Genomic DNA, 19,190 nt, shown 5'->3' with positions numbered 1-19,190 from the left:
AGTTATCTCCATAACTAAATATAATTCAATCGATCTAATTGAAATTACGCCGCGTATTAGCATGCTAATTACGCGAATCGCGACGTCGCCATCGCTGCGGCGGAGCCGCAAATCCGGCGCGCGATTCAAATCTGAACAAGAACAAATAAATGAAATATAGTGCTTATGTCAGAGTGGCGTCTGATTTTCCATTTTGAATCTTGCATTTTCTATAACATATGCGAGATCAGTAACCTGAAAGCCGTAAGAGCCGCCATCCGAAAATAGGGGATTCCTGAGGCCATTCGAAGCAAATTTTTCCTTAGCGAAAATGCAATCCGCGGCTTCGTTTACGAGTTATTAACGAAAAACAGTGACCAATCAGAGGCGAGATCATTTGGCGCGAGACGGCCGAGTCAATCAGCGGAACTGGGCTCCGTGCACTCGTTGGCTAGGCCGCCGCGCGCCAGCCGAGCTCGCCTCTTATTGGCCGGTGTTTTTCGTTAATAACTCGTAAACGAAGCCTCGGAGAAAATTTTCGCAAAGGAAAAAGTTGCTTCGAATGACCTCAGGAACCTCCCATTTCCGCATTCGAGACATTTTTGGGACACCCTGTATACTCGTCGAACACAGCTAACTGGTTAATGAAGGATACCACTATGCGTCAAGCCTCAGTGGAGTGCACTGATAAAAGTACTTGCGGTGAGATTCGCGGGGAGCGCGAAATAAAAATGAACAATGGTTAAAATGACGTCGTCGTCGTGATCAGAGGATTGCTAAGGAGTGGTCAGATTCTAGGAAGATTACTATAATTCGTTCGTTCGGCTTGGAGAACAGATTACGCCCGTAATTCTTGCCAATGAGTAACGTGATTCTAGATAAAGAGTTCAAGACCAGTGATAGATAAAAAGAAAGAAGCATCGTTAAGAGGAGTACGGAAAAATGCTGCGTCGCCAGCGGAGGTTCCTCTTTGCTGTCGTTCTTCTCTCATACCTGTGCAGAGGTAATTGCGGCTTTATCTCCGAATTGCCTTCGAATCGTGGCATGCGGCCTCCGAATTGCCCTCGAGTCGTGGCAAAGAAGTTATGTCAAGGTTTTCATTCTATCATTACTACTCGAGGCTCGAAAAATCGCGACTTAGTATTCTCAAATCTGCCGGTTTCAATTCCGTCCTCCGAACATCTCTAGGAGAAATTGCTATAGTTGCTGTGATCCGGAGCCAACCAACTCAAAAAAAAAAAAATTGAATATTATTTCCATTGCATCGGTGTGCATTGTAGCTTATCTCGATGAGACCACACGATTTTGCTCAATTTTTGTCGGCCGAGAGTTTCTTACCGCAGCTTCCTCGATTGATAACACGGTTTCCTATAAATATTGCATATTTAAAGGGGACTCATAGATAGTCTAGATCTAAGTATATTTTTTAAGAAAACGAAAAGATATGTGTGTGTGAAGTTGCAGTCTAAGAATTTAATACAATTTTTATAGGTGTGTAGTATATCGAAGAAGGAAAGAATTCAACGTTTGCTTCTTCTATCGAATTTATTTATTTACTTCTACTCTTCTTTGACTTTTCCTCGAGAACAACTTTCAATTTCAAAAACAACTTTTAATTGCGATTTACCAACTAAGTAAACATGTCCATGCGCAATCATTGCCTCGGTCGAATCTTATCTATTTATTTCATTGATCAGATGCATTGTGACAGTTGATTACGTTTTCTTATTGACCGAATAAGTCTCCGTCTCTTCTTTCCAGACTCAACAACTCTGAAATTAAATATATCATCAACAACTGACCAGATTATTATAAAAGAAGGCGAGCCTTTACAGTTGCATTGCTATGGCGATTCGGATTTTTTCTTCACGTATCCCACCAACCGGACACATCTTGTATGTAATGTAACAAAAAAATAATATTGTTTTACATAGTAAAAATTTTAAGTTAACTCTTTGACTACTGTTAGCGCCCACAGGCGCTTAGAAAACTTGCACTTGCGGTAATGCGAGCGTCTATAGGAGCTTAACCTAGTTCGGTCCATTTACGCGACAGGCGCCTACAGGCGCGCAAGAAGATTTTCCCGATCTGAAAGCTTAATATAAATGTTAAATTTTTAGTATGTACACTAACAATTTAATGCAGAATACAGAGAAATAAATAATATTGCTTTAATGTAGTGAAATTCAATGTTTTGATTATTTGAATAAAGGGTGTCCCAAAATTATTGTAGAAGCGAGAAAGCTATTCCTGAGGTCATGTGAAGTAACTTTTTCCTTAACGAAAACGCAATCCGTGGCTTCGTTTACGAGTTATTAACGAAAAACAGTGACCAATGAGAGGCGAGATTAGCTGGCGCGAAGCGGCTGAGCCAACGAACGGCCGTAGCCCAGATCCGCTGATTGGCTCGGCCGCTTCACGCCAGCTGATCTCGCCTCTCATTGGCCAGTGTTTTTCGTTAATAACTCGTAAACGAAGCGGCAGATCGCATTTTCGTTAAGGAAAAAGTTACTTCAAATGACCTCAGGAACCACTCTAACAAAATGTTTCACCGTTCTCGGTATACGTCGCGAATAAATTCTTGCTATATGGTACGGTTGATGCGTCTTAAAGTCTATCGAAGTCAAAGGGTCAAGGTTTACAATGCAAAGGTAAAATGATTGTAACTTATTCATTTAAAACAGTCTGATACAATCGAACACTATACATCACCTATCGACGTAAAGAAAACCCAGGTTGAAAATGGTACGCATTGGTATCATTTTCGTCGACCGAAAACAGTCTTTGGGGACACTGGTTGGTATGGTTGCTCATATTATTCCATCACTGCGGTCACCAGAGGTACTTATTCCGACGCAAGAAGCAGCTTAGTTTATGTCTATGTCGAGTGTAAGTGTTTTTCAAATTTATATTAAATTTTACAAATTGTCCCTAATCTCAGAGTCTAACCAGGGAGACTGCTCAAAGTACTAACGATGATTACTGTAGTTCAGTAGGCTAAATCTGCAGTGATCTTTGTTACATCAGGACGCTCCAATTTAAGAGTTAAACTATTGTGTTTCAGCTGAAACAGTTCGGTTCGTGGAACAAGCAAGATTGCATATTTTAATAGCGACTCAAGGAGAAAACGTTGATCTACCGTGTAGACCGACGTCGCCGACAGCGATAGTCAACCTTGTAAAGTACCACCGACTAGGTATTTACAAGGTAGAATTTAAAAAATTCTCTTGCACGAACTTCGTGAAGCAACGTAATAGTGAAGCTACAAAATATTGGGTTGGCAACTAAGTAATTGCCGATTTCAGTTATAGATGTCTCTCACTCCCATTTTTATGATATACGTAAATGTTATATTATAAAATTATTATTATTATTATTATTATTATTATGTTATTTTTTTATTATCCGTGAATGTTAGCAACTGGACAAATTGAATGCAGCGGTCAAGGAAAAGCGACCAGAATTGGTCAATCGTAAAGGTCAATCGAACGATCCAAGGTTTCAACCTCAAACCTATGTAATACTAAACACTAAAGTTTCAAAGAAGTTTATAACATTTTCAAAGTAGAAAAAGTAAAAATTATCTGTATATGCACAAATATATCGAATCAATATTTCACTGGATTTATAACTGTTTCTTTCTTTTTTGGAATAGAAAAGTTCAAAGTCGAAAAACAACATCAGTACCAATTGAAAATTTTAACGGTTTCATACAAACCCTGATAAGGTTTTAGGGTGCGTATTGCTTCACCTCCTTATTGTAGTCCTGATTTTCTTTTTAATATTCGGTTGGCAACTAAGTAATTGCCGATTTCAGTTATAGACGTCTCTCACTCCCATTTTTATGATATACGTAAATGTTATATTATAAAATTATTATTATTATTATTATTATTATGTTATTTTTTATTACCCGTGAATGTTAGCAACTGGACAAATTGAATGCAGCGGTCAAGGAAAAGCGACCAGAATTGGTCGATCGTAAAGGTGTCATTTTCCAGCAGGACAATGCTAGGCCGCACACGTCTTTGTCCACTCGGCAAAAATTGATGGATATTGGTTGGGAATCGATGTTACACCCACCATATAGCCCTGATCTCGCGTCATCGGATTACCACTTATTTCGATCCCTGGACAACTCCCTTCGTGGTAAAACTTTTAACGATGATGACGCTGTAAAGTCTCACTTAACTCAGTTTTTGGCCGAAAAGGATCAGACTTTCTACGAGCGTGGGATTTTCAGGTTGTCAGAGAGCTGGCAAAAGGTCATCGAACAAATTGGAAAATACATTACAGATTAAACTTCATTCCAAGTAAAAGAAATTTTTTATTTCATTGAACAAATCGGCAATTACTTAGTTGCCAACCCAATACTTCCATCAGATTAAGTACAAAAACAGTATACACGATTGGCAGACATTACGAAATTTCCTACGACTTCTTATAAACCTGAATAATTGAGCAGCAGTATAATGTCAGGTGACCAATTACTGTGGCTTTGGTTTGTATTCCGGCATAATTAGCTCTATACAGGGCGTCTCAAAATTATTATACAAATACACAAAATAAACGAATAAGAATACTTAATATGTCTTATTCGATACATACAAGGTATTCCAAAAAAGTTTCGCAATCTGGGAATAGGAGTTCCTCAGATCATTTGGAATAACTTCTTCTTTAGCAAAAATGTAATCCGCGGCTTCGTTTACGAGTTATTACCGAAAAACGGCGAATTATTACCGAAAAGAGGCGAGATTAGCTGGCGCGAGGGGACCGAGCCAATGAACGGAATTAGGCTTCGGCCGCTCGTTGGCTGGGCCGCCTCGCGATAGCTGTGCTCGCCTCTGATTAGTCACTGTTTTTTGTTAATAACTCGGAAACGAAGCCGCGAATTGAATTTTCGCTCAGGAGAAAGTTATTTCAAATGACCTCAGGAACAGCTTTCTCGCTTGTACAATAATTTTGGCACACCCTGTATGTGTCAAATAAGATATATTAAATATTTTTATTCTTTGATTTTGTGTATTTTTGAATAAAAAAAATGTAATATGTCTTATTTGATAAATATCCAGTAAATTATGCCAGAAAACAAATCAAAGGCAAGCAATTCGTCACTCCATTTCCACGAGCTTACGTGGAAAATTCGAAAGATTTACAAGAACGATATTTTATGTGTCAAGAAAAAGATTGGCACTGGTTTGTTCTTTGTTCTTTGTTCTTCATAGTTCTTTGTTCTCGCACAATTGCGTAGGCTTCACGATTTGATAATATGTATGTACAGTCAATGTGGGAGGAGTCATTTATTTATAATAAATTGTGCAGTTTGGTAACATTCCAATCTACCCAACTACTTTCGATCCAAAATTTGGATTCACGCTGCCCAATTTCGACGACGTTAAAGTCGGGGAGTACATGTGCTATATCGATCCTGATCAAGAGGTTTCTTATGTCGTATATCTGCGGGGTGAGTACACCTGTTGTACGTTGTTCATCTCACAGTGCACCTTTACGAAACCTTCTTCACAAGATTTCCATGTGGAAGACGCACACTATTACTATTCTACAATCGTTTTCGTTATTTTCATCCTAGTAAAGTTATGGAAGAAAGAAAATAGCTTTATTAATCTAACAAAGAAACTGAGACAGAAGGAATCGATTTATTGATGAAAATCATTGAACAAGAGACCTACACTTTTCTCACGATAGATTTAAAAAACGTTTCTTTTTCACGAAGGCTTTCTACAGGCTTTTAGCAACCTACGATTTTGTTCATTTAGGCACGTATACACTGCCCAAACCAATTATCAATAACACAATGCCTCACGTGATAAAGGGCGAATCACTGTATCTAAAGTGTACCATAAACGTTCCGATTGGTCTCGAGCACTACGATATATTTTGGATTCTACCGCAACAGGTATCAATCTCCGCATGCAAGTTTCGTTGGCGTTATTGTATTAGGTCTACCGGAAAGTTCTGTCCGTTTTTCAATTGAAATATAACACAATTTTCATACACTTAATAATATTTATTGTAGAATATACTTTCCATCTTTACTTATGAATTCTTGCCAGCGCGATGGCAACTTGTAAATGCCATTTTTAAAAAATGATTTATTTTCAGAGGCGAAGAACTCGACTAGTGCTTGGTTGACATCAGCTTCAGTTTTGAATTTTTTTCCTGTAAAAAGTTTTGCAAAGCGAGAAACAAGTGATAATCGGAGGGTGCTAGGTCTGGGGAGTATGGTGGATGCGACAGAATTTCCCAGCCTAGCTCTGCGATTTTCTGACGTGTCGCCAAAACAGCATGTGGTCTGGCATTATCATCGGTAGCCATGTTTTCACGATCGCGTCTCGCTTAATAATGACATGAGACATCTTTGTTTCAGTTTATTTAGGAGAGTACATGTGTGTAAATGCAATGATAAAGAGAGGTAGTCATATATGTCTCGAATCAACATGTGCATATGGATTGAAACTTGAAGTGACACTATCGGACAGAACTTTCCGGTAGACCTAATATTTCAATATTATGAAAGAATTTGTGTCGGATAGCCGTAAAGTAAGCAATCGCACGAATATGTCACTACCGTTTTCTATCCGGGGTAACTTCGCGTTCGTTTCGATACCTATGTGTTAGGATAGAATTGACATGTTGTAAAAGCACACATTCTAAGTTTTCCGGCATTCGAAAGTCGCCAAGTCTCGCCATTCTTGAAATCGGAGGCATTTAAATCCAAAGTTGGATATTCGTAAAATGTATAATCTTCTCGTCGAAAAGTGTACAGAAAATAATAAATCTCGTGAGAATTGTACATGCGTGTAAATGCAATGATAAAGAGAGCTAGTCATATATGTCTCGAATCAACATGTGCATATGGATTGAAACTTGAAGTGACACTATCGGACAGAACTTTCCGGTACACCTAATATATCATCTGTATTGAATTCGACACAATAGTTTGATATTTCAGAGCCATCGCATCATTACCTGGACCGAGAATCAGATTAATGAAAATTACGAGCGTGAGAAGGCGGCCTTATTGACGTTTGAAAACGTGACCTACGAGGACGAAGATATCTACGAATGCAGAGTGACAGACTACGATACTGAAGAGAAATCGGAGATGTATGTCCAGGTGCATGGTAAGTACGATGATAACGTTTCGTGTGAAGCCGCCGGTAGATTTCAAATCGATGGAGTATGGGTTATATCAAGGTTATGAGTGGGGAGCATAATAAGTATACAAGGTGTCCCAAAAATGTCTCGCGCAGTTAGGAAATGACGGATTCCTGGGGACATTTGAAGTAACTTTTTCCTTGGCAAAAATGCATCTCCATTTTCAGATTGCGAGACATTTTTGGGACAGCCTGTACAGGTAAGCCTCCTACAGCACGGTAGATAAGTTCCTAGGAAATGCCGTGTTGTGTGAAACCGTGTTATATGAGATTCGGTGTCAGAGCAAAAAGAGGGGTTACGCACCAAAAGCTTATTAAAAATAAACATCTTTTTCAAATTCCATACAAGCAACTTAACTTTTATTAAAAATATAAATGTATGCATAACACGAAATGAAAAAAAAAAATGAAAAAAAAAACACACATTTTCATTTAACGTAATCGTAATTTAATAAATTTCTTCCTGGTCACTACTCAGTACAATCACTATAGTAAACGAGAACGTTTTTTCGGTTGAACGCGATATCTACCTTCACTTTCTGAACCTTCTTCTTCATTCGGATTTTCTGCATCTTCTATTCTCTTTAAAAAATCTATAATTTTGGTTTGTTTGCTGGTTCTTACAAGGTCATTGTAAATTGCATGGTATGGAGATGGACAATTTTGCAGCTCCTTTTCGAATTTTCGGCTTCTTTCAGCGGAAGAGTATATATTTATATACCCTTAATTACAATAATTATATCTTCATGTAAAGGCACTATAGTTCATTACACCTCCCCGTCATTATTTTAAGATTATCTAGTTTTTAAATATGTTAAACAAAGATGACAAAGATGATGTTATCCAGTGCTGTCGAAGTGCAGTGTCGTACAAAGGTTTTTGCAATTTTCTCATCGTGTTAGAGCGAGACAGTGTTGCAGGTTGCAGTGCTATTCGAGGATTTTTATTCTGCGGATTTGATTGCACTGCGGCAAAGAGTAGAGTTTCGTTTGCCTTATTCGTTACTTGCTTCTTACGAATGGCTGATTCCTTTGAAGGTTAAACAAAAGTTGCCAAAAGTTGCTGAAACAGGAAATTGAATAGCGCTCGCCGTTCCTTGGCGCTGCGTTGAAGGAGTTGGGAGGAAGCGTTCGCCATCCGTTGGCGCTGCTGGGCAGTGGTAAGGAGGGGGAAGCGCTTGCCATTCATTGGTACTGCGCAGAAGAGGGGGGAGCGCTCGCCGATCGCCGACGCTGCACGAAGCGACGAAGGGAGGGGCGAAGCGCTCTCCATTCGTTGGCGCTGTGGCGAAGGAGGTGGGGGAAGCGCTCGCCATTCGTTGATGCTGCGATGAAGGGAATAGTGGAAAATGCTTGTCGCTGATTGGTGCTACGGGGCAAGGAGTGGTGGGAGCCGCCGGCTCTCAGGCTTTGCATCTTGAAGAGACGTCGGCGTTACCGGAAGTCATCCTTATCGCCTAATCGCTGCCTTCACCAAATCATGTTGCAAATACTTGCGTAATATTACATTTTAATAAGTGTCAGCAAAGACAGCGATAAGGCGACTTCGAGAAGAAAACCGCGAACACCAATAAGGACGACTACCGGCAGAACCAATCAGCGACGAGCGGTTCCCCCATTCCATTCATCGAAGCACCAACGAATGGCGAGCGCTCCTTCCCCCCCTCATGACCGCTAAACGTAACGCCAACCAACGGGCGAGCGCTTCCCTCTCTGCCCGCGCACCGCAGCACCAATGGAAAGCGAGCGCTCCTCACCCCTGCCCCTGCCGTTGCTGTGCCAAGCCAACGAACGGCGAGCGTTTCCCCTCTTTTCCCTCGTGAGAGGAAAACTTAGAATACATATGTGTTTACGTATGTTCTTACAACGATTGTTGACTACATTTGTAAATGATCATGTAACCGTTGTCACGTTGAACCCATAATATGGAGTCGTGATTTTTTATATGCTAATATTAAAATTGAAATATCTCTCAAGCTAATGGATTTTCGATATTAATATGTGTTAATACTTTGTTATAAAAACAGCTAAGTTGGTTAGACGAACCGTTGGTTAAGACGTTTCTTGCAGATGAAAATATTAATGCGATCAAGTAGCCAAGTCGATCCCCGGACTTGAACCTAATTGAACATTTGTGGGATTACATTGGACGTCAGTTAGGATGTTATTCTTTTAACGATAAAGGAGAATTAATGGAAACAATCATGAAAAAAGATGATCAGAAATACCGACCGAGTTTTGTGTTCGATTAATTGTATCTATGCCAGGCAGATGCAATGCAGTCCTCAAATCCAAGGGTTATCCAACATCTTATTAAGACTATTATGGGAACATTGACACATCGCGCTGTTTTTCATTAAAAATGATTATATAACTTAAGCGATGTATGGTTTTTGACTTATGTCGCGCAGCTTTTGTCTTATTTTTTCGATTCGATTTAATTGTGGCTCTCTTGTACAGGTATGTTTGAGAAAAAACTCATTGAGCATTGATGTATGAGATACTATCTCATTATGCTATTTTTAGTTTCAACCTATGTATCTTAGAAGGTAGAGAATATACCGAAATGTATCAAACGATTACGTTGTTTCTTAACTTTTGTCAGATAAGATAATAAGATATATATTATATAATATTATATATAAAATATTATGGGTGTCCCACAATTATTTTAACAGCCGAAAATGAGGGGTAGCTAAGGTCATTTGAAGTAACTTTTTCCTTTGCGAAAATGCAATCCGCGGCTTCGTTTGCGAGTTATTAACGAAAAACACTGGCCAATGAGACGAATTGGCGCGAACCATATGGTTATCGATCGGCCGAGCGGCACGTGCGTTTACCGCTGAGTTTGACAGTTGAAGGAGGGACTGTGTGCGGCGTCCGAATCAATGAACAAGTCACAGAGCATGAACTTTTGATATTTTTTTTACCACGTGACAGTGATAATTTCAAGAAAAACGCTATTCATCCTTATTTCAGAATGTCTGAAGAATGTTTACTAAATTTTCGGTCCCGAAATAATATGTAGTTTAACCGTGACAACCGTTTTAATTTTCTCACGTGTACCGTATGAAATTTGTATGCGATATGTACAGTGAAGATTAACAATAAGCAACCCAGTCGAAGTACATAAATGATATTTGAATTTAAATAATTCCGTGTCCGAACAGAATTCAACGAACGATGCGCAAAGCTAATTTAATAAATAATAATCGCGTTAAAGGACATAAGGGATATGTTTGTTAGAGAAATATGAAGAATATTATCAATAAGAAACTCACCCATTGGAATTATTGATAAAGATTTATAAACGCGATATTGTATATTTCGAGCATAATCATTATTCACAATTTCTGCTTGTCGAATGTTTAGAGTCGCTCGATCCATTCATCAAGTTAACGACTTGGGATTCTAACAGACACTATGAACGCAATGAGGGTGATGAAGTGGAGTGGGTTGTCGTCGTAGATGCATATCCCGCGCCTGAAATAAAATGGTACGTCGAAACTGCTTAATAACATCTCATTACATTTTTAGAGTACATTGTAGGACCGAGAACAGCCAATCGCATAACACAATAAATGGACATGTAAGAGGACACTACACATTTGTACGTCCAACTCTCGCATAGTTAGGCTGCGAATTCGATGCGCTCGTCATGGAAACGGATAGACACGAAACTAAAAACGTTAAGAACTCGATTACAGTCTTTCCGTGCAGTTCCTGTTTTTTTTTCTCCAGTCGATGCTGGAGATGATCGCTTTACACAAAGATTTGCAGTCCACTTACGTTTTCTCATATTCTCGATCCACAAAGTTTGATTTTGTAGGTTCAATACAAATAGCGACGAAATTACAGCGACATTAGAAATAACGACGAATTCGTCGACATCTGAGGAACCGAAATTTTCAATTGTCAATACATGTTGCAAGCCGAGATTGAGAATCAACGGATTGAATTTAAATGACATGGGAACATATTCGATCCAGGCCAGCAATCAGTATAAAAAGGAAACACTGTACTTTATGTTGGACGTATTAGGTACGCTATTTTCATTATTCATAAGGGAAATGTAAAAATATTAATCCGAGTGACTGTATCGATGCAATGATTGTCCGGTCTGATCGACGATGAGTCTTGTAGCCAACCCAAAAGTGTACATGGACATACCAAGCTCGCACTACTTCGAAAATCAGGTGGCAAATGTAGAATGCTATGTGGAAGCGTTCCCGAAGCCGAATATAACCTGGAGTTACCGCAAGTGTCCCAATTATCCGGCTTGCGACGATGGTACCCTCGAGTACTTAACGGTATGCAATGTTTTAACACCAAAACTACCGAGCATAAGTCGTAACTGATTTTATATAGACCTTACACCATTTCCATTATAATGTCTGCTTGGATGAAAATATTGATTCAAACATTTCCCATAAACGAGTCTTCATAATTCCAACAACTTTCATAAGTGAAACATGTGACATCGATCGATCTACCGACTCGATGGTTTAGTGTTGATTGAAAGTCCGTGTAAACCCGTTTCACTAATTAGGACCGATTAACTAAATCAAGGGATATTCGTACAGAACGCCAGGGAATACGGAACCGAGATTCAGCTGATCTCTACACTATGGATGAGGATTGAAAAGTCTGGCGCGCTTACTTGCACGGCGTGCAACATTGTTTACTGCGATACCGTCATCAGAACGATGACTGTTTCAGGTAAGAACGGGACCAGACTCACAGTTTACGATTAGCAAACCAGAATGCTTTCGCATCAGAGCTAGACCATAGATTTCATCCAAGAATGTCATCAAAGTATTAAGAGACGAAATAAGTTTTTGCTTATGTTATAATATGCACTATATTATAATATAATATAATATAATATAATATAATATAATATAATATAATATAATATAATATAATATAATATAATATAATATAATATAATATAATATAATATAATATAATATAATATAATATAATATAATATAATATAATATAATGTAATATAATAATATGCTATCGAAAATCATTAGATATGCTATCGAAAAGTTTAGGCAATTCGTACTTAAAATATTTTAAATGAATATTTTATAAATATTTTAGATGAAGGCGGGGATTTCGGTATCATTCTCACAAAGGAGCCAGTAGCAGAGGGTGACGACTGGGAGCTGATCTGCGCTGCTTCGATTCATAATTATTCGGACATCTTCGACTGGAGCAAAGAAACTGGTTCAATTGTACAATCTGGTAATTCTATTTCCAATGTTGACGCAAAAATCGCGTTAATCGCAAAAAGCAATAATGTTCAATAAGAGATTGAAAGAACTGAAAATAATGTACTTAAATTTTTAGACAGAATTTCTATCGATCGAAAGAGGACGCAACTCACGTACAGATCAATTTTGAAGATACAGAACGTGACAATAGAGGACTCGCAGGATTATATCTGTACAGGGAAGTCCACGGATAATTTTACTCGGTCTGCTCGATATCATTTAGAAGTGAACGGTAATTGAAAATGCAAATTTTTAAAAAAGTTGATAATGATGTATTTTTGAATAATATGAATTTCGTTTTAGCTGTACGAGCACCTATTATTATCGATACCAATTTGAATAAAAACGAGATAACCATTGATATTACCACACCAGGTCGCAAAAGAGTAGATTTTCACTGTTTCGCGGATGGTATGCCTAAACCAAGCATCAGTTGGTTTAAGGTAATCGATTAAAGTTAATATTATATTTCTTAATCAGGGCCATCTTTTACTGTTTATATTTTATTTACTATTTCACCATTTTATCATTTTATCATTTTACCATTTTACAGTTTTACCATTTAACCATTTTGCCATTTTATCATTTTGCCATTTTGCCATTTTGCCATTTTACCATTTTATCATTTTGCCATTTTACCATTTTGTCATTTCACCATTTTACCATTTTGCCATTTCGCCATTTTACCATTTTACCATTTTGCCACTTTATCATTTTGCCATTTTACCATTTCGACATTTTGCCATTTTGTCATTTCACCATTTTACCATTTTACCGTTATAAAATTGTACCATTTTACCATTTTATTATATTCAGACATTTATATCGATGCAAGTTAATGAAAATCGACATAATTTTGGCAGGACAGTACACAGTTGGTAATTAGCAATGAGAAGCTAATTACCAACAACTCCCAAAATCTTGAACTGGAATATCCATCGGAAGTCGACAGCGGCGAGTACACGTGTCGAGCGGAGAATCGAATTGGAAAAGTAGAAGTTTCTCAACGACTAACGATAAAAGGTAATTTGTTAAATTGCGCATGGTAGATGCCGTGAGAGAACGAAATTCTACTATAACCTTTTTTTTTTAAATTATCAGGGTTCAGAATAGTAAATAACAGACCTGTAGGTCTGATCGTTTTAATCGTCATGTTAGCAGTGACCGTTTTGATCCTGGCGATCTACTTCGTCCTCAAGGTTCGCCGTGATGGAGTAAGTTCAGTTATTAGCCCTAGAAAGATAACCATATGACAACGTACGTAAAAGATAACCATACGCTTCAGAGGCGCATGCTTTTCTAAGGCGTCAATTTTATACTAACAATGGATATTTATTTAAGTTAATCTAGTCATTTTAAAGGTTTGGCATTATCGTAAAAATAAAATGCATTTATATTATATTTTTTTATATTTTAAGTAATTTTAAACTTAAATCACTAGACCTCTATGAAAAATTAACAAAAATCAACAGTCTTCGCAGGCGCCTCTGCGACGTAGGTTATCTTTCTCGGGTTAGTATTGCGCGGTGCGTTTGACATCATAACAATTTCACCGATTTCCATGGTGCTGCAGATGAAGAGAAGGAAATTAGTGGAAGCTGCTTTTATGCACTTCGAGAAGGGAAATGTCGAGAATTTGAATCCGGACTTGACAGTAGACGATCAAGCAGATCTTCTCCCTTATGACAACAAATGGGAATTTCCCAAGGAAAAATTGAAATTGGGTAAGCTTCAATTGAAAATCTTCTCTTGACATTTTTTTCCGCTGCAAAATAATTTCTTCTATTGCTGAGTATACTAAAATCCGTCTTCGAACCTGTAATTTTCAAAGTAAATTGGAATTCGCTCGATTAGTAATTGCTCGAATGTTATGCAAAAATGTACCGTTGTACTTGGAGAAATATTCGCTGTCGAAGTAGATTTCGCTAATAATTGTCAGCGATAACTATTTGACTGAACGACTCACAGGAAAACGCTTGGGAAGCGGCGCGTTCGGCGTAGTCGTGAAAGCGGACGCTCTTTGCATTTGCGAAGGCGAGGCGGTTACTGCTGTAGCGGTAAAAATGGTCCGCCGTGCTCCCAATCTCATGTATATATGTGCACTAGCCAGCGAACTCAAGATCTTGGTACATGTTGGCAAACACCTGAACGTTGTCAACCTTCTTGGTGCCTGCACAAAAAATATCTTGAAACGTACGTCCTCTATCCGTTAATTAATTTAGGGATTAGATAGGACCGAAAGTATCATTTTTCATATAAATTAGCACCAAATTTCAAAGCATATACATATATTCATGTGAAAATTATTAATTACCGTTTAAGAACACAGTTTTTTTTATTCGCTAGTTCCTATAGCCATTTTATTTCGCTTTCACAAAATATGTTGCTCGACGCTCTAAGTTTCTTGCAAGTTCAACAAATTACTTTGTTCAGCTCTGTTCACTGTATTTTCTTTACAATAATCAATATCATTTATAAGTGATTTCTGTTGATTCTCCAGACGAATTGTTAGTCATCGTTGAATTCTGCCGATTTGGTAATTTGCACAATTACTTATTGAGGCACAGAAGCGGCTTTATCAATCAAATCGATCCAGCAACTGGAAAATTAGATCTTAGCATCGGCCTCGAACTATTAACGAGAACTGGCGGTGTCTGCAGCACTAACAGGTTCGTTGTTATCATTTCTTCCTCATGCTTTGTCTTACATGTTAATGCATATTCTCTAATAGATGTTATTTTCATTCTTGACGTTAACATGGTGATAGAAATAAATAAATACATTTCGTAGTCCAGAATGGTTGTGTAAGAACCCATATATGCGTTCATAATCCAGATTGAGTGGTTTTATGATAAGCCAGATATGTGTTCAAAGTCCAAATTAAATGGTTATGTGAATATCCATATATGCGTCAACAACCCATTGTTAACGATTCTGCCGAACGCATATATGCGTTCATACTGCTTAAAGGAATAAGTAAATTAATAGGGACGTGACAGTATCGTTTCATGCATCGAAATGCAACTATTTGCTTCCGGTGATTAACACGATGAAACTACTGGTGCATGCAAGGGGTTGCGGTGCTCACGCTTTTCTGTTCTTCTCTGTCTGCGCGATAGGGTAAAATCTGCGGAATTGTCATCTTGTTTCAGTAACCGCAGTTCTGAATCTGATTCGGTGCAGTGTCACGCGCCAGCTACAGATTCCCAGGGAGTCGGTATGTCAGCACGTGATTCCGTTCTTAATAGTGCTTCATCTCAACCTGGTTGGTCCAACTGTCGGGGTGACTACAAGGACTCTAATTTAAAACCAATTTGCACGCAGGATCTGTTGTCCTGGGCGTTCCAAGTAGCTCGTGGAATGGAATATCTCAGCCAGAGAAGGGTGAGTTTCTGAGAGTTCTCGTCTCAAATAATTCTATCAGAACTGTATTATACAGAAAATTTCTATTTCAAAGCGAACTATATAATTAAATGAAAATGAAAATATCAATCATTTTTGGTAGTATTCACTTTGTTTTGTGCTTGATAATTCTATGTGTTCTATACTTACTACGAATTAGCGTAATATCTGCAGTCTATTTATATAACAATTAAATAGTGAACTGTGACTTTTGCAATATTTCATTTACATTGGAGATAAGCTACTGGACAAATGTCGGATCGCATATATACCATTTTTTAAAAATGAATATACAGGTATTACACGGTGACCTGGCCGCTAGAAATATCCTGCTAGCCGATGACAATGTAGTGAAGATATGCGACTTCGGCCTGGCCAAGAGCATGTACAAAGAAGAAATTTACAAAAAGAAAAGTGACTGTCCATTGCCCATTAAGTGGTTGGCCATCGAAACGATGAAGGATCGAATTTTCTCCACGCAATCGGACATTTGGTCGTTCGGCATAGTACTGTGGGAGTTCTTCACGTTGGCTGAGACTCCGTATCCTGGAATGGAGACGAATATAGTGTACCAGAAGCTGATCGAGGGTTACAGAATGGAGCAGCCAGACTATGCCACGCCCGAAGTGTAGGTTTGCTCAAGATTTTTCACCTGAAAACGAGTTTGAACAGTGTTTTTTCAATTATATTCGAAAACAAGTAGGCTTGTCGAGGTTTTGAAATTTGCGTGCAAAAAAGCCACTTATTTTTTCCCAGAAATTTTGCATGGTTAGTAATGCGAAAGTAATAAAGGAGTATTTTTCTCAGGAAAAAAATCGCGTTCTGGATTGGCTAGCAAAATCATATTGTTGAAAATTGGTGTTGCAATCTGTTTGAAAAATGGACAGTTTGGTAAGAGGAGATACGATTATTCGAGCTCTGCAACTCGTTTTTATAATCATTTAAAAATTAATTTTAAATTACTGTTTTGCAAATGGTAGGCATATTTCGAAACATCGCCGAATGAAGAAAAAGAATACCAGACGAGTGAGGGCAATTAAAGCAAAAAACTATTAAAAATCTCTATAAATAGTTGCCGAAGATAGTAATAACTGTTAATAAATATCAAGTAGGAGCCCTAAAATATTAAGCACTAAATATCATTCGTTGATTTATTGCTGTACGTAATTTAGTTAAGTGTGCTATCATTTTATCCCACTGTATTTCCATAGAAATTCTTTTTTCCAAATACAATTGTTTAGACTAACGAAATTCAATTCTATTTCACTTGTGTATATTTATAGCGGTATTTTTTGCAAATTCGTATAGAAACGAAACCTTGGTTACAATGTTAAATAAATAAAAGTGTGCTATCTTATTGCTCGCCAGTGTACAATTTAATTTGTAAACGATAACTCATGCTTTGTAATTTTTCGTTTCTAGATACGACATAATGTGCCAGTGTTGGAAGGAGAAGCCTTCTCTACGTCCAAGTTTCACGGAGCTAGTCGAGAGTGTAGGACATCTTTTGGAGGACAACGTGAAAGCGGTGAGTTCCCCGAGTAATCTTTGTATCACTTTATACAGATCGACATATGAGCCGTTTATTTTGAAAGTGGCATAAGTTACTTTGTTTTTAAGTCGATAATATCGACTTAAATATATTCTATTTAAGGGTTTGCGTTTTAACACGTTTAAAAATATGGATGCTAACTTTCGAGAAGATTTACTTGTATTTGTTACCTCAGGATACTGATATTTTTCTCAGTATAAATATAAACATTAAAAAAATCACCACTTTTCATTACGGTAAAGTGACTTATGCCACTTTCAAAATAAACGGCTCATATCCAGATGAATTAAATTATCTCGAAATGTATTGCATATTCGAACACGGTATCGAATAATCCACATTTCATTATCAACATGATCGCACAGAAAGTATACAGGGTATCCCAAAATTATTGTACAAGCGTGAAATGACGGGTTCCCGAGGTCATTTGAAGTAACTTTTTCCTTAGCGAAAATGTTCTGCGTGCATTCGTTTACGAGTTATTAACGAAAAACAGTGACCAATGAGAGGGGAGCTCGGCTGGCGCTTGGCACCAGCCGATCTCGCTTCGCATTGGTCACTGTTTTCCGCCGATAACTCGTAAACGAAGCCTCGCGGAACATTTTCGCTAAGGAAAGAGTTACTCGAAATGACTTCAGGAACCTCTCATTTCTCGCTTGCACAATAATTTTGAAACGTCCTGTACGTTCAGTTATGATAATTTCGAAACATTGTCGCGTTTAACTCTGAATTATCTCTAGGCGACTCGATTGAAATCGAAATTGGTAATTTCAGCACTACATCGAATTAAACGCCCCATATCTCGACATGAACAGGGCTCTGCTGGAGGGTGGAAAGGAAGATTACCTGATGATGGTCTCTGCTCCCGACCACGTCGTTCCTTCTTCGCAAACTCGCGTTTGCACGAATTGCTCCGCGTCTGGGACCACGGTGAAGTCTCGCTACCTGTGCACGAGTCCCAAGGACGCTGTTGAGGCATCGCCTATGCTAAAGAAGGAGGAGGATCCCTATTTGGAACCTATCAATGTTAACGAGAAGTGGGCAAAGCTTGACAGAAATAGAGGAACGGTGAGGGATCACGTGGTGCATCCAGATTGGGGTTATGCTAATCGCAACCCACCGAACAATTTGGAGCTAATAGATCTGAATAAAAAGAGCGACGAGGTCGCGGAGACACGGAGCTCGACTCGAATCCAACGGCTGCGATGGGCTTTGCTTCGACGATAGCATTCAGGAGAACAGCATAATGAAAGACTTTCTCGAATGATGCAACAGTTCCTGTAAGGAGATCATAGGTAATTGAGAGGCGAATCGAACCGGGATCTCAAGAAATGGAAAACTTCTGCTCTCTCTGTTCCAGGATTATACATATTATATTTTATAAATTATATTTTACATATTAATAATAATATATTATATATATAATATAATAATAAATAAATAATGGAATTACAGTGGGAATATAATTATTATTTATATAAAATCCAGATCTTATATGTAATTCATTGTTATTCGTAATATTTAACCTCCATTTTCCGAACCGTATACGGTGTATCTAGGTAAATTCGAAACTGCGATCAATCTCTTTCGATTTATTAATTAAAATAAATAGAATGTAACAGTTATATGTATACGCGAGGGTGTCCCACTTAGAAAATATGTTAGAGCTTTGCGAAATAGCGAGAAAGTGCTTCCTAAACAAAATAAATAATTAAATTTACGCATGGCAACATTTTACAAAATTTTTATTTCTCATTTTAAACATCGAAAATTTTCAAAATTTACATAATTCAATAGT

The 19,190-nt window shown here is 38.0% G+C and overlaps 1 protein-coding gene across 1 annotated transcript; it reads left to right on the top strand.

The window, feature by feature from the left end:
- Positions 1-653: 653 nt before the first annotated feature.
- Positions 654-18,846, top strand: LOC117225705 (vascular endothelial growth factor receptor 1). The gene is made up of 23 exons (XM_076526204.1): positions 654-982; positions 1,741-1,874; positions 2,664-2,868; positions 3,044-3,186; positions 5,302-5,443; positions 5,757-5,896; positions 6,953-7,124; positions 10,529-10,652; positions 10,986-11,197; positions 11,300-11,466; positions 11,740-11,875; positions 12,266-12,409; positions 12,515-12,670; positions 12,742-12,881; positions 13,302-13,461; positions 13,540-13,652; positions 14,012-14,162; positions 14,407-14,631; positions 14,939-15,107; positions 15,591-15,822; positions 16,137-16,468; positions 17,263-17,368; positions 18,167-18,846. The coding sequence occupies exons 1-23, from the start codon at positions 922-924 to the stop codon at positions 18,617-18,619; spliced, it is 4,017 nt and encodes a 1,338-aa protein (XP_076382319.1). The 5' UTR covers positions 654-921; the 3' UTR covers positions 18,620-18,846.
- The last annotated feature ends 344 nt before the right edge of the window (positions 18,847-19,190 follow it).

The sequence above is a fragment of the Megalopta genalis genome, chromosome 14 (genome assembly GCF_051020955.1).
Source record: "Megalopta genalis isolate 19385.01 chromosome 14, iyMegGena1_principal, whole genome shotgun sequence".
NCBI classification, from domain to species: Eukaryota; Metazoa; Arthropoda; class Insecta; order Hymenoptera; family Halictidae; genus Megalopta; species Megalopta genalis.
This window is presented reverse-complemented; position numbering and strand designations above follow the sequence as displayed.